The sequence below is a fragment of the Pundamilia nyererei genome, unplaced genomic scaffold, assembly GCF_000239375.1.
Source record: "Pundamilia nyererei isolate P.nyererei 1_Seehausen unplaced genomic scaffold, PunNye1.0 scaffold00088, whole genome shotgun sequence".
In the NCBI taxonomy this organism is placed as follows: domain Eukaryota; kingdom Metazoa; phylum Chordata; class Actinopteri; order Cichliformes; family Cichlidae; genus Pundamilia; species Pundamilia nyererei.
The window spans coordinates 1,588,196-1,604,232 of NW_005187489.1; the positions used below are offsets into that span (position 1 = coordinate 1,588,196).

General features: G+C 44.1%; 1 protein-coding gene across 1 annotated transcript in view; it reads left to right on the forward strand.

The window, feature by feature from the left end:
- Nucleotides 1–16,037, forward strand: part of cnksr3 (cnksr family member 3) — a 29,247-nt gene that overhangs the window by 7,298 nt on the left and 5,912 nt on the right. The window contains exons 2-4 of the mRNA XM_013912383.1: nucleotides 8,298–8,461; nucleotides 11,851–12,053; nucleotides 12,946–13,033. Of these exons, the coding sequence (XP_013767837.1) occupies nucleotides 8,298–8,461; nucleotides 11,851–12,053; nucleotides 12,946–13,033 (455 nt within the window). The remainder of the gene's footprint in view (nucleotides 1–8,297; nucleotides 8,462–11,850; nucleotides 12,054–12,945; nucleotides 13,034–16,037) is intronic.

Below are 16,037 nucleotides of genomic sequence, written 5' to 3' on the forward strand. Positions count from 1 at the left end.
ATCAGTGGGACTCATTTCCTCCCCCAAACATGGCTCATCTTTATTGTGGTTTCCATAGGCAGCTATTATGGCGCTGGTAAATTGGTCTGTAATCAGCATGGAGGGCCACCCTGGTCATACACCGTACATGTAATGGGAAAACACTAAACCGAGTTCCCTGTTTTTTGCCTGTGTGTCTTAGTGCATTTGGCTTTGAAGCCGTGTTTCAGGCCTGCTCTGGATGCAGTGTTTTAAAAGTGATCATTTACAGCTTCTGTCTCTGACATTTGTTCCCTCACGTTTGCCTCTTTCTCTCCATCACTGTCTCTTTGCAGAACACAACAGTCTTTAATTATAGATTTTTTCTTGGGACAGTGATGCTTAGGTTGTAACAAAGTGAGTGCTTTTGAAGTCGCGTTGACACGAAAACAGCGCTTCACGGAGTGAGCGTCCTCGTTTCTGTCTGATCACCTGCTGCGATCAAAACTAAAACAGTCCGCTCTTAAATGATAAAATCGGCAATTGTGTTCTGACTTTAAAGCTTTGTGACTATGTTTTGATGTTTGTCAACAGGTTAAGCACAACAATATGAGCCTTGGTGGGGCCAGGAAGGCGAAATATTGTGGTGGGCGGAGAGGCAGGAACAGGAGAGAGGTGGGGGCGGCTTGAGATATTTCTGAGGTCTTTGTTGCTTTCTTTAGAACGTGTTTATCCTGCGGTAACGAGCTGCAGCGTGGCCAGGCGGCCGACTGGAGAGCGATGGGTATTTATGTTGGCCTGAGAGGTTATTGCTCCAACTCCTTCGCTTACCTGCGTAAACTATTACCTCGTATCTTTTTCTCAAGAGACAAGCAGTTTATCTGCTTTTATAAGCCTGATGAACCTTCTGCCATGCACCCATATTTATTTATTGATTGATTTTGCACCCTTGTTCATTAGCATAGCTCCAAAAGAAATCACCCAGGACAGAAACACATGTAGCTGATTACTCACAGGAACAAGACGCAGATTTTGTTGCTCCAAATGGTTTTTGTTGCAAACCCAGCAAACAAACAGCAGACTGGGCCAAAACAGATCCCAGCATGAGGACAGGCAGACGGATATGAACACGTTTTCCATGTACGGTGGAGTTACAGTCAGATCGTTTCTTACAAAGCAAGAAAATATTTATGAGATTATTGCAACGACAAAAAAATGAAACGCGTGCGTCTGTGGCACAGCCACACGACGTCTTTTCCACGCGCACAGACCTGAGCCTTATTAGAATGATAGAAAACTCTGTCCTGATTTATCATCTACTACATTCTGTCTCATGTGTTGCATGATGAATTTAAGGTATCTGGACTGACGCAGTCCGGTGTCCTCATTCTAAACCTGTGACGTGAGCAGTTCGGTGTGCAGCCCGTTACTTCTGCAGGATAAGAAATGAGCTCTAGAACCAGCGTTTTATTCATTAATCAATAAAAAGGTCACATAAAATGATTCCTGAACACAAATTTGATCTTCCTAGAAAGTCTCGTGACTTACAAACAACTGCAAAAGTGCATCTAGCAAACATTTGATTAGCTAACTTTTCTGACACGAGCACGATTAAAGATGTTTTGCATGCACTGAAAATTAAAACAGTGTAATACAGCTGAAACACACTGCAATAATACAGGATAGCTTATTGACTCAGAAAGTTGTTGAACACAAGAATGGAGACTTCCATGTTGCTGCCTGTCCTACATGTTCATAATAATGACTGATGGGAAAAATCCACCAATCAGTGACTGCTTACTGTCCTTTCTTAATCACTTAAATATTGCAGAGTAAATCACCAACAGATAATGAACCTGGTCATTCACAGATAGCCAGTCTATTCATCCAATTGCCTGAGCTTAATCGGAATAATCAGGATTAACTGGATAGTCCCCGTCACTTCTCAAAGCTTCAGATCTAAGATGTCTAATCTAATCTAAACCCAAAAATGATGTTCAGCACAGGTGCAGGTGTAGCTCACTCAAACTGCCCAAGAATCCCTAATATTACCTGCATATAGGCCTACTGTATGCAGCTGTTAGAGGTTCCACGTGTGGCATTGAGTAACCGTATACAAGGAAGGAATTTTTAGGTTTAAACTCGGTGACCCAGTCAGTTTCAGAGTCTTATCCCACGCCTCTAAATTGGGCAACAAGTGTTTTTGTTGCTGCAGGTTTACAAAGACTCTCGTACTCATGCGCCCGCAGCAGTGTGCTTATCTCTTTGCCCTGTTTCTTGTTCTCTTCTGTCTTCTGATGTCATTGTGACCAGAAGTCATCACATAACAGCCCGACCAAAAATACCTCTCCAAACCTCCTCTTCTCCTCCGCCCAGACCTCCATCACCTCCAGACCTTAGTCGATATTAACTGAGCTGTCCAACATCCTCCTTCCCTTCCAGCTCATTCAACCTTAGAAATCTAAAAAGGTAGCAGTCACGTGACTCGGTCTGCTGTGCTAGAGGTGAGGATTAACTGAACCTAAGGGGGCTGGCACTCGTGCTCGCTGAATGCGCTTCAGCCACGACAGCCCCCTGAACTCTGACCCTTCAGCTCTCATCAGTCATCGTCCATCACCCGGTAAGAGACAGGGCTGCTTTTGTCTTCTGTGGAGGGGCCAGCCTCAGCTGCTTTTCTCCCTTACGAAGCACACTTGGGACATGTAGCTGCCAGTTTGTAGTTGTCTGTCTTTAAGATTAGGGTACATAAAGTGAAACACTCTGTTAGCTGGAGGAAGTGATGATAAGATTAAAGCATGGATTATACCGGCTCGTATAATTGATGCTATCAGAAGATAGGAAATCCCAGGAATGAATTAGCCTGTGAGGTTTTAGCACTGAAGGAAAACGTGCATCTAATATATATTCAGATTAATATTATTATTTATATTAATATTAACATTTTGTACTGTCTGCAGAAGAAGAGACAACAGGCGCAATAGAGACGGAGATCATTGTGTAACTTCTATCCCCAGCTCCCAGTGTGTGTACAGGCTTTGTTGTTGTCCTGTGAAGTCATGCATTACAGGATAGCTTAGCTGTGTAGTCGAGAGGAGCTTTTTCTTTCTTTTTAATTACTGCACGGCCTGGTCCAGCCAGAGACCATTGTGCCAAAGCACTGCGAGTTCCCACAATGGAGCTGCTCAGCAGAGAACAATGAATCAAATTCCTGACCGTTCCCCACAGGTTCAGAGGCCCGGCTGACAAATAAAGACAGCGGAGTTACAGTGGCTTAGCTATTCTACACCCAGTAGCTTTCCCAGTGGCCACCCCTGTGGGGATACTGGTTTGTGTGTGTGTGTGTGTGTGTGTGTGTGTGTGTGTGTGTGTGTGTGTGTGTGTTACATGGTGGCAAGTGCTCCCACTGGGAGCACAGGGAGGGGTTGAAAGATGGGGGAGGGAGATTGTTTGTTTCTTTCTGTTGGGGGAGAAAGACTGCGTGCTCTTTTACTAATGTAATCAAACCCCTGAGAACGAAAAGTTGGCAACCAAAAGCTGCACTGAAGAGCATTATGGATCTGAACTGATCAGTTTTGGTTTTTTTCCTTGGGACAAAGATGTGAACTTGTTTCAGAAATCCTGTTCAATCCTGTTTGCTGTTGTTTAATGTTGTTCATCACAAATACAGAGTCCTGGGCTCTTTTGTGCTTTAGACAAAAAAACAGCCAATTGTTGAGATTAGGATAAGAATAAACTAACCTTTTGCAAAAGGATGTGCTCTGTTTATATTGCCAGAACTGTGTGCTTACACAGGCTTTAAGTAGGCTGCAGAGCTTAAAGGCCACTAGGCGGGTCTAGTTCCATTTATGTTGTCCAGATTGTCCAGCTCTTGTCCTGCTGTCCTGAAGGTTTATCCATTGTACTGCTAAACCTTTGCTGCTAACCTGTTTTGCACATAATCACTGTTTACCGAAACAGTGTGTGGTGGTGAGACCCCACATTGAACAGCAGGTGCCACATTAGACACAGCCAGATCCCCTAACCTCTAACCCAGGGGTGGGCAACTCCAGGCCTCGAGGGCCGGTGTCCCTGCAGGTTTTAGATGTGTCCTTGAACCAACACAGCTGATTTTAAATGGCTAAATTAGCTCCTCAATATGTCCTGAAGTTCTCCAGAGGGCTGGTAACGAACTAATCATGTGATTCAGGTGTGTTGACCCAGGGTGAGATCTAAAACCTGCAGGACACCGGCCCTCGGGGCCTGGAATTGCCCACCCCTGCTCTAACCTCTAACCCTGGCATTTGTCAGTCATCTTCTGCACTGTTAGTGATTACCAGTGATTACCAGAGATGGGCAAAAAAGTAATCGGATTACAGTAACGCGTTACTGTAATCCGATTACTTTTTTCAAGTAACGAGTAAAGTAAGGGATTACTATTGCAAAAACGGTAATGAGATTACCGTTACTTTCCTGTAGGAACGCTGCGTTACTAAAACCATGGTTTTTTTTGCGAGAATGTCTCAGTGACGTAAGCGAGTGCGACGTTTGTGACAACAGCTGTGTGCAGATCAACAGTGGATAATATATCAAGTGCGGGAGAGAGTATGAGCGTGCAGTGTTTAAAGCGTGGAAGTACTGACCTTACTTTAAGTTTGAGTCCATAAAAAGTGACAAAAACATTAGTGTCCATTGTGGGTGGGAAGAAAACTTCTCTTTACAGCGAAAAAAACCCCTAAACAAGCGATGTAATGGGAAACTCACAGAGAAACTCGCGGATTCTTCAACTGACCGCTGCGGCACACCTGCACCAGGGTAAACCTCCGCCTACCCAACTCCTGCTTTACAGGTGAAAATAGAGCAAAAGGACCGCTGAGTCTTTGACTTTATTTATTTTCTGCTGTGTTTTACTTGCATCTATTTGAAAGACTGAGTGTAAACACACACGAAAAAAATTTTTTATGTGTTGGAATGTGCAGAAAATAGGTTTAAATATTAAACTAATTTCTTCCAGTCAGAGAATGTTGCATATAATTTAATTTTTGCTTGATGCATAAAGTTAAAAGATTAAAACTAATAAAACAAGTTTTAAAAGGAGACTTTTCCATTTGATTACATTTTGTATGATGGATTATGTAGAAAAAGTAGAATTGGGCTGAAAGATCTATCGCTTTATCAGCTATTCAGGTTGTAAATCGTGTTTTTAAAAAGTAACTAAGTAATTAATTACTTTTGAAAATAAGTAATCAGTAAAGTAACGGGATTACTTTTTGGGGGAAGTAATCAGTAATTAGTTACTGATTACTTTTTTCAAGTAACTTGACCAACACTGGTGATTACAGTCTGTCTTCTCCATTCTTTCTTTTTTAACTCTTTGTGACACTGGTACTCTCACACCTTCTCTCTGATTGTTCCCGGATGAACAGAATCAACTTTTTGGGATTTCCTTACCTGGATGATCGAGCCTCTGTGGGCTGGGAATGAAGCACTTATTTGCAGACTCAGGATGAAGGAGTTATTTGTGCTGCAAGATTTTGGTTCAGATTTTGAAATGTGAGAACTTTGACAAGCAAACTCTGTTTACTTTTAGAAAAGTAAGATTTATTATTTCACAGCTCAAGCTAAAGTATTCAGAATGCTAAGTTAGCCTGCAAAATGCATTTACACTGATATGAAGTGGAAAACAGCAGATTGTCACATCTCACACTGGACAACTTTGAGCTAAAGAATGATGAAGCACGAACCAGCTGTCAAAATGCACACAGTAATTTAGACTTTTTGATGATGTAAATAGAAGGAGGTAAGTGATTGTCTGGTGTTTTGGTGCTTTGCTTCCCGGTTTACATGCACTCGCTCTGGTTTGAGGACATTTGCCAAGCGGTTCTCAGAGGCCATAAACCTCCACAGCATTTCATCCTGTGCAGGCTTTTCAAAAGCATTCACACACTCCTCCCCTCTGCTTCCCCCTTTACTCAATTCACAATAACGTGACACTCTATCTCTTTTACTGGTTTCTCTGCCCTTTAATGAAAATTGATAGTCTCGCACACACATACACACGCCCTAACAGCCATTGATTGAGGCACAATAAATGTTTTATAAGCCTCACTGTTTTTATTTTTTTAAGTGTCAGAGGGGGGAAATGTCCCCTTTCTGTATTTAGCACAAATAAAAACATTTTAAACCTAAGCCAGAACATCACGGAGTGATTTTCCTGATGCCTACAGCTCTAACTTCTAGGAAAATTCTTGCCAAAGAATGAAAGTGAAAACAAGCTAAAGGAGAGGATAGCCCCTCATCAGTTAGTCCAATCAATTAATTCCAGAGTGCTTTCTGATATCTACTCTGTGTTTTTCAAACAGTTAACATCCTACAATTGGAGCCCCTTCAACTCTTTTTGTAGCCTAAACCACAACTTTCCCTTGTTGGTGGAAGGACGGTGGCACCATTCCACAGGAAATGCCTTTTTAACACAGCAGGAAAGGGAGACTTTGCCCCGTCCAGACCCACGTCTTTGTTTTCATCTAATCGCATTAAGTGACTGGCCCTGTGTTTGTGCTTGGCTTGTGTTCATGTCAGTGTGGGCTCAGGCCAGTGCTCAGCCCCTTTCCTACAATGCGAAGTGGATTCCCTCGCAGAACACCGGCCAGTCGAGGGTTAAGCCTAAAAATTCTCTGAAAGTCTTGCCTAAGATTAGCATGCCGAGGAATGAGAAAAATGTAATGAGCCTAACTGGACCTGACTTGTATGGAGGCTAATGGTTAACGAGTCGTGATGGATTTTCTCTGTGATTCAGTGGAGACGACTTGAGCTCTCACACATGGATTATATTTTCTGAAGGATTAAAATTGCTGTCAGAGGGAACTTTGATACCATAATGAGGTTTTAATGTGTCTGAAAGGTGCTCTTTTATAGGCATGTGAACAGAAAGATTCGCTCTAAAGTCGAATGCTACCATGAAACATGCAACAGGTGTTAAAGAGTTTGACATAACTTTAAAAAAAACATCACGAGAAGTGATTATAAAAATGTCCTGAGGTCTCCTGACAGTATTTACCTCATGGGAACTCTGTGGCTGCAGAGCTCGCTGAGTCACCTGACGACAGTCGTCTGATTGGTGGCTGGAACTTTTTAAACTGAGCCCTGCCCACAACACCAAAATGGTTTAATTTCAGTCTGAGTCCATAACTCTGAAAATATGTTCTATGGCTTTTTTAAACTGTTGTGCTTGTATTCATGCTTTAATGCGTTTTAATGCAGAATGCATGCTACAAGTATTTGCATGCAATTCAGTATTGTTTGGTCAGGAGTGACTGTCACATGCACACCTTTGTCTTTGCTTTATGCAAACTCTCGGCAACAGGTGCACGAACTGAGCCCCACAGGGACATAAACATATGAGGTGCCATTTAAAGACAAAAGCAACCACAGAATAAACCCACAGGGCTTCACTCATACCTCTACGTTTGATAAGGACCCATCTGCAGATGTCGCACGTGGCCAGGCTAAAATTGTCAAGTCGCTTTTGAACTTGGATGCCCCACTTAAAATGTATCACCTAATCATGCGCCACGCTAAGTAATGTCAGTTGTGCTTCGTGCATGTGCTGAGGTCTGAAAGAGTGGGAGAGTCTTGCAGCTGACGGGTCTTTCAGAGGGAATCGGGGCGCAGGGCCATGTAGCTGCAGCTGCCGCCTCTGTGTACGCTCTTTGATGGCGAGAGGCGATGGCGTTTACTTCCACACCCACAGCTACACACACTCACAAAATACACAAAGGCTCATTTTCTCCTCTGTTGTTTGAACTTTACTTTCTGGTCCCCTGAGGGGTGCATTGCATGCATAGGGAGGGCATGTTTTGTGCATTTGTTTATTATAATGCACAGCTTTGAAATCATATGCAGTGTGAGAGGAGGCTGTGTGAGCTGCATCCTTGTAAGTTCAGTGACTGTAGCAGTTGGTGTCACAGTCCAAGTCATTTGTTAGTGGAGTTTGGAATAGAAGCAAGGGGACACCCATGATGCGGACGCACTTATTGCAAACACCCACACCCACATAGACCTAACATGCATACACACAAATACAGCCACCCATTGTTTAACCAGTCTAACAGACTGAGAGCTCTCAACCGTTACTCTGTTTATAGTTTGTTTATCTAGCAAAGACAGCCATCCCACCTGCTCCTTATCTGGACAGTGCACACGCACACTTGGAACGTGCTAAAAAACCTGACATCACCTGATTTTTGTGGTTTTGTTTTGCATGGCGACAAAAAGGTTTGTGAATGACATCAACATACTTTGGTAAGATTATCCTCATTTGCTGTTTTTTTTTTTTTCCCTTTTCCTTCTTGTGTGTGTTGTAGGTTTGGATGACAGCTTGCAGCAGTACGTTAGCAACTTTGAGCGGGAGAAGATCAGTGGCGAGCAGCTGCTGAAGATCACACATCAGGACCTGGAAGAGCTCGGCGTTGCCAGGATTGGCCACCAGGAGCTGGTGCTGGAGGCTGTCGACCTGCTATGCGCTCTGGTCAGTAGATCTGTTTCTGGTTGAATCTATGTGAGGATTTTATAGGCTGTACCTCAGGAAGGCTCTGTTGGTCCCTGACCCTCCCCCCCGCGCTCTCATTCACTAAAAACTCAACTGGTAGTTTCTGGTCTGGCAGCTAAAGGAACTAGCGATGCAGAAGAGCTCATCGTTTCCCACACATCTCAGCAGGGTGTGGACGCATCGCGACACATGAATCAGCCTGAGGACACTGGAGAAGAGCAGGTCACAGGTGTCACAGCTGTGTGGCAGTTTGTAGATGTGGGAGATAACAGAAGCTGATCCTAATGGGCAACATGTAGCTAGCAGTGGCAGTTAGATGTGTTTGACAGATAAAATAAGAAGCTCCTCCTCCTTTCTCGCTATATGTGCACCAAATACATACGTACTTAAGCTGTTTGTTCATCAGTCTCAAAGGAAATGAAAAGTTGGTTTCGTGCTTACTCCTGCAATCATCTTCACTCCTAATTCCATGCTGAATCTCTCCCGGTTCAGTATCAAAATCCCATGTTTGGCTCCTCTTGCTCACTTTGAGTCACGCTGATCTGCTGTCCATCACCACAGATCCCAGAACAGCTTCCAGCTAAAATGTGTCTGCCTGAGACCTGCAGGCGAGTAAAGAGTGATGAAACCTTCCGCGCTCCAGCTGAAAGAGAAACAGGTTCTCCAGCAGATGGGATCGATTTGGAGTTTTATCACTTCCTGTGCCATAAAAGTCCAAGCTTGTGGTCCCCGCGTTTTGATCAGTGTCAGCATTTCTGTGCGCTCTTAAAACACTTTACATTAATCATTTGTGGCATGGTTATTTTTGCTCAAAGCTATTTAAATGTTAAATCTTCTACTACATGAGGCGGAATGGAAAATTGTGGGTAGAATAGATTTGGAGCTACTTTTACTTTTCTTTTTTTTTTTGCGCACAAAAGCCACATTTGAGTTCTCGTGCATTCTTAATAAAGCAAGTGTACGTGCGCTTAGCTTGGATCTTATTATTGTTCCTTAGCTTCTTTGCATTGGAATAGAGTCACATGAACTGAGCTATTAATATACACAATCTACAGGAAGGACGCTGAAGTATCTAATCTCATGTCCTACCTGTCTATTTATCAGTTTAATTGTGAGTGATATGCAAAATATGTTAATCTCTTCCCTTTGACACAGTTTTTGACAGTTTTTCCATCAATGTACGATAAGCTCCTGCCTCCTATCAGTGCTCTACCTGTAGTCACCGCACTGAACAGATGGAAGCATTCAGCACGTATTCATTGGGGTTTTTTTTATTGGATTTATTTATCATAAAATTTGCACCATGTGTTGCACTATCCCAGTAACCAGGCCCAGATTTGGATTCATCCCTGGAATCTTTTGCATTGACAAAGTGGAATCTCAAGTGCTTTTGCTCTAAGATTTACGGTAAAACATGCTGCCAGTTTGTGCTTTGGTAGTTGGTGCACTGTCCTTAACCTTTCACCCCTGATTGAAGCCTTGAAGTATAATGTTTTTTGTCCGTTTGGGGTTTCCCTATTAAGAAGCGGGCCTCAACCTTCCACTGGGCTCATGGGAGGAAGTGAGGCCCCCGATTCAATTAGCTTTTACTCAAGGTCACTGCTACTCACAGGAACGCAGCCCAGCAGCACCCGAAACCCCCACACACTCTCACACTTTCTCCCCTTTTTTTCTTTTTTAAATTTACTGGGAGGTCAGACACTTCCTGTTGACGTAGAGGCCCTTTGCTGCAAGGCTTTGCTCTCGCTTTTTAAATGTTTATGCATGTGTGCACATCTTTGTCTCGTTAATAGTTACAAACTTAAATCATGATGAAAGATGAGCTAACATACAGCGCTGCAAACCTTTAGGAAGCATTCGTACTCGTCCTCCATCCGTGCAAAGGAGATCAAGACCAAACTGCTGTCTAGAGACAAAGAAAGAACACATCAATTCATTTTACTGGTCTTCTCACGAGCCTTGATGCTTTCTGCAGAGTCGGTGCTGAAACTCAACACTTCTATCATCACACAAGCATTAGCTGCAGCCATTGAACACGGCTTCATCATGGGCCACAGCGCTGCTGCAAATGTTTGTACTATTGCTTAAAGATATGTCCTTTATAGTCAAGTCTGAGGGGAGGAAGCACCGTGTTGTGATAACAGTTCTTGATTTCTCCTGAGGAGCCTAAAGTCAGCGAATAACGTCTTCAAAGAGCCCCAGAAAGGCCTTACTTCAAAAATAAAATCTGCCATCTTGGTTTTTGTTTAGCTTGGTGTGGCGAAAAAGGACACTGCAAGAATGTAAATTTGACTTGAAATGTTGTGAGGATGAAAAATGGGTTGAGTGAAAACGCAGATTTTGCTCAGACGTGGTTTTTAGCTCAGCGGACATCTGTGGGCCAGTCAGAGCCGCTGCCACGGTGTGATTAGCCTGCTAATGAAAAAGCCACGCTGCCTTGGTGCTAAAGTTACACCGAATGAGAATAAAACCACCAAGTGACTTTTCTCTCTTTTTTCACATATTCCTTGATCATGTTTGCATTTCCTTAATGGTGTTTCAACAAACCATTTCATGCCAAGTGTGGCGTGAATAATGCTGCCTTCAGCTACTGTTTGACTAGTCTGATTATTCCAGTGTGTCCCCGGAGACTAAAACTGGTCAAATGTATGTTTTTGAGCCCATGTTGGCGAGGGGCGGTGGAATAAAAGGAGACGCTAACCACTTGCAGATCTCGTTTGTTGGTTGCCAAACACGTGCCGTGTTACTCCTTGCAAAGCATATTTAGCTCCTGGCATGTCACTCAGAGTGCAGCGTTTGCTGGCAGCGATGCAACATCCTGTAAGCTGATATTTACCAGGACAAGAGCCAGGCTGCCCTTCCACTGCGTACATATGGAAAAAACACATTATTCCAATTTCTCAGCTGCAAGAATGCAAAAGTTTAAACACTGTTGACTCTGATAAAAGGTGAATTCTGTTGCTGCCCAGGTTTCCTGCAGCAGCTCACTTCACAGCCGGTTTATAGTGTACTCCCTGATCTTTGAGACCGGCATACATTCCTCTTCTAAATAAGAGGAATGTATGCAGGAAACAGCTTAGACTTAGGAATGAAAACTTCACACCGCTTGATAAGAATCAGGTGATGGCACAAGTACTCACACCCCAGAACAAATCTAGAGCTGGGTGGGAGTGATGTCTTGTTCACGATGTTCACAGACAAGTGAACTCAAAGCATATCTGTCAAATCAATGATTACAGCCTTTCAGTGGACGGGAAACAACTTGTTTTGACAGGGTGGGACCATAAGCCTCGCAGGTAGACTATGTAGAAGGATTGATGACGAGTGTGCTCTTAAACCGTTCTGTTATGTTTAATTTGCTGTTTCAGAACTACGGAGTGGAGTCGGATAACTTGAAGAATCTGGTAGTGAGGATGAGAGCTGCCACCAACAGTCTGCACATGGCCACGGCCGACCGCAGGAAAAGCCCCGCCTACGATGGAAGCGCCTCGCGAAAGCCACCTAACGATTTTCTTACCTCCGTGGTGGAGCTGATCGGTGCTGCAAAGAGCCTCCTGGCGTGGCTCGACAGGTAACACTTTGTCACGGCCTTAATGAGAGGCGGAAGTGTCACGTTCGATCACACTAGTTTGAAATAAAGATGCAATTTGACATTCAAAAAAACGAGTCTGTTTATGATCAGACATAAGAGTTCGTTTTCAGCATTATAAAGACCTTTTGCATGTCAGCTTATCGTTATATCCAGCTGGCAGAGTGTCCTGTGCGCTCCTGTTGACCTGCTCCAAAACACATTACGCCATAAAAGCCGAGCATATTAAGCAGGTTGCCAGGATTAAGTGTTAGCTGGCTCAAATTAAGCTTCTCCTTTTTATGACAGGCTTGGCTAAAGTGGTGCATTGATGTCATTGTTTAAATGGTTGTTGTGATGCTAAAGTGCAAGCAGAGCCAAAGAAAATTTATGGTTCAGGTTTGTAGGTCATTAGGCTTCTCTGACTCTAATAATAATGTATTTGTACAGCACATTAGCTCAGCAAACAAGTCTTTGCACATTTGGTATTAGATCTGTTTCTGGTCAGACGGCAGTTTAATGATTTTGCATCAAGTTTCTTGTTTATTAACAATAAAATATATAGAGACGTATTTCTGGCACACAAATAAAGTAATCCTTATTTTTTTGTGCTACTGGCCAGTAAGTGCTATTTGTTTCAAGATTTGTAATATAGTCAGACATATTCCAAGGACTACAAACTGGTTTTTGAAGCACATGTTTCAGATAGAGTGAGGTGAGAAAAAGACAGAAAAGTATAAGCTGGCACCAGAATGGTTGCATACTTGAGAAACGAGTAACAAGCCTGTCGGTGGCCAAACACAGCAATCTGAGCGAGTACAATAAACTTGAGCTCATCTCTGCAGTCCATCGCTTGTTTCCAATGTTCTCTCTTTCCTCCTTTGTCTGCTCGCAGGACGCCTCTTACAGGGATCAGTGACTTCACAGCCACCAAGAACAAGATCATTCAGCTGTGCCTGGAGCTCACCACCACAGTTCAGCAGGTCTGCATGCTAGTTAGTTCAGCAGAAACACACACACAATAGCTTTTTTCCACTGAGCACATACCAGCTCAGGGGCACAGATGTGTAGGAGAAGAGTGTTATGGGAAATGTGGTCTGGCAGCCATGACATGAGCCTGAAGCCAGCAGTCTGAGCACATTATTGCAAATGCTGCTGTTTTTCTTGGGATCTTTTCCTCCACGTGCTGGCTAATGAGGAGACCCCCTCGGTGTGGGGACGTTTAATGGTAAACGTTGCTTTTGTGCTTCCAGTTTCATAAAACCCACTAGCGCTCTTTTAGAGGTGGCTGCCAACATTCCCCGGGCTGCTGTACTCCTTCGGGCCATGTGGTTCCTGTTTTTGCTTCTCCGAGATGCTCACAGTGGGAGACCAAACCGTCTGGAAGCATTTCCTGTGTGTAGGTTTAGTGGAAGGATTGAGGAGGTGGTCCTTCAGACTGCTGGAAAGATGGCTAACAGATAGCGCAGAGCACCGGCAACCACCCTTTTATATTTCTGCAGAGGGTTGCTCTTGAATTGCATCAGTATAGTTATTCCTGCTTCTGCCAGTTTCATGAAACCAGTAGTGGTTGCTCATGCATATGGGGAAGACTTTATTTGACTGGGTTTTCTTTCCTATCAATTCATCCGCTTGTCTTTTATCCCTCAAGGGTTATCCCGATAAGAAACTCATTTTACGCTGCCAGCGAAAGTGGCTCCTGAGAGTGCAGGTGTCATTTTTTTCAGAGGGTTATTGCATCAAAATAAATTCCTTTCCCAGAGTGCCTATTTCCTCGCCAGAGTCTGGGATTTCAGCGCCTCTGGTGATTTACTGTGGGTGTATCGGTCATGGTCATCCAGGAGGAGTGGGGGTATCCATTTCTCACACTGCCATGTGAAGTGGAGAGGTTATGGTGGAGAATAAACTTCTGATAGGTGCTGAAAGGTTCTTGCAAGGCTTGAGAGATTAGCTTCCTCTCGCAGCTGGAGAGACATGCCGTTCGACTTGCTAGTTTTAAGCCAGCTCGCAGCAGCTGATGAGGATGGGCGATTTCCAACTAATCCCATGATCGAGTTTATAAAAAAGCACACAGGCTCAGAGAAATCCTCGTTTCATTTCCGATTTGTCTGAATCGTTTGGATTCCTTGTTTCTTTAGAGCAAGTGGGCTAGCATGGAAAGCACTGGTTAATAAAATGAGTTGCACAGGAGTCTGCCACGGTGATTAGTTTTATGATGGGGGAGGACGGCGTGAGGTTTGCCCAGAAATCGGGGCTTTTGAGATCGCACTTTATGTGTTCTGCCTGAATGAAGCCTGTGTTTGCACACACAATGGGACAAGGCCATAAAACACTGGATGCATCGTCCTTCTTGGCTGACCCGTCAGCGTGGAGGTCACTCTCTGTCAAAGTATGCATTTTTCATCAATCCCGCGTGTCTTTAGTTTACGCTTCCCGCTGGATGACGAAGGAAGTTCAACTCTCTGCAAACGATAAAGTCCATCGTTGTCATCACGTGAGAAGCCCAGGTGTGACATGCTGCAGTCCGTGGCCTTGGTTTCCTGCAGGTGTGAAGTCAGTCCAGGCTCGGCACCGTGCCAGCGCTCCACTCTCAGCCACCTCACTGCCCGACCATGCAAATCTTCTCTGGTGGCTGATCAAAGGCCCAAAGAGCTGCACCCAGAGAGTCATCTGATCCACACTGGTTGTGAGATCAAGTCCATAATGTCAGGGATCAGTACACCCAGGGAATTGTCCTCAGCCGCAGTGCTTTCTTTCTCATCTCGCCCTCGTCTATTGTGACTACTTTGGTCCTGACAAAGATGTGGGATTACTTTGGAAGCACAAACAGTTCTCAGAAATGAGAAATAAAGCCAGGAGTCTAAGTCTATGATATCGTTTTCTCATGATCTGATACTATGGAGAAGTTCTGTAAATGTTAAAGCTTGATGGGAGTCGTGCCAGCTGATAATGACATGCTGTTTTGTTTCACGACCTCTAAACGTTGAAATATGTATTTTTAGTTCATCCTTCTTGGCTCAGTTAAGAGAGCAGCGATCCAAACATGTCTGTAAAAGAAATATGCAGCTGTTTGTTTATGGAAGAGCAGCTAAATTCTTGCTGAAACCGCCATATATTCCTGGCTGGAATTAGATTGTTTGGAAACATGATTTTTTTGGGGACCAATATATGTCACAGGAAATGTATTATAATTGCATTTATTCCTACCTCGTGTTTATACTGTTTTTTCATTTTCCTCCCCAAAGTAAGGGAAACATGGCAGCCGCATGTATGAACCTTCACCGAATGAGTTTCATCCTTCAAACAGACGGTAAAACGCAGATCGAAGGGAATATTTAGGGAGCACTGCATGCATTCTGCTTTGATGCGAAGCCATCGCTCACGGCCACAGACAGTCGCGCAAATCTCGTTAGTGCAAACAAGCCAACGGTTTTGAAAACAAACGCCCCGCTTTATCCCAGTGGAATGTGCAAGCTATGGAAATATGGAAAAACATGGCTGACCCCCCTATTTGCTGTCTGTACAATGCATTTACAAAGAGCAACAGAGCTGGCTTTGTGCACATCACAACAGTTTTCCTTTATTTTCCATCCACAGGTTTGTAGCTTGTGAGCGTTCTGGGGGAACGAGCCTCACACTGATACCTTTGTGCTCTGTGGTTTTGACAGAAGCATGTCACCTGTGATTTGTTGGATGCTATCCCTCGGGGGGGTTACTCTAGACTGACCCCCCCTCTTTCCCCGCCAGCGACACAGTTGTCAGTGGGGCTGTTGCCACAGCTGTGTCCTGTCTAGCTGACACTTGGAGAGGGCCAGTGGACAGTTTCCCAGCTGACTGGGCTGACTGGGTGAAGGAGCTGCTGATAAAATCTGCAAAGATCACAGCTTTGTCTTCAGAGGACCTCCCCTCCTCCACTAGCCCACCCAGTCGCAACGAAGAAAGCGGCCGTGCGTCCAAATATTTGCTCTCTGCCAGCAGACTATTTGG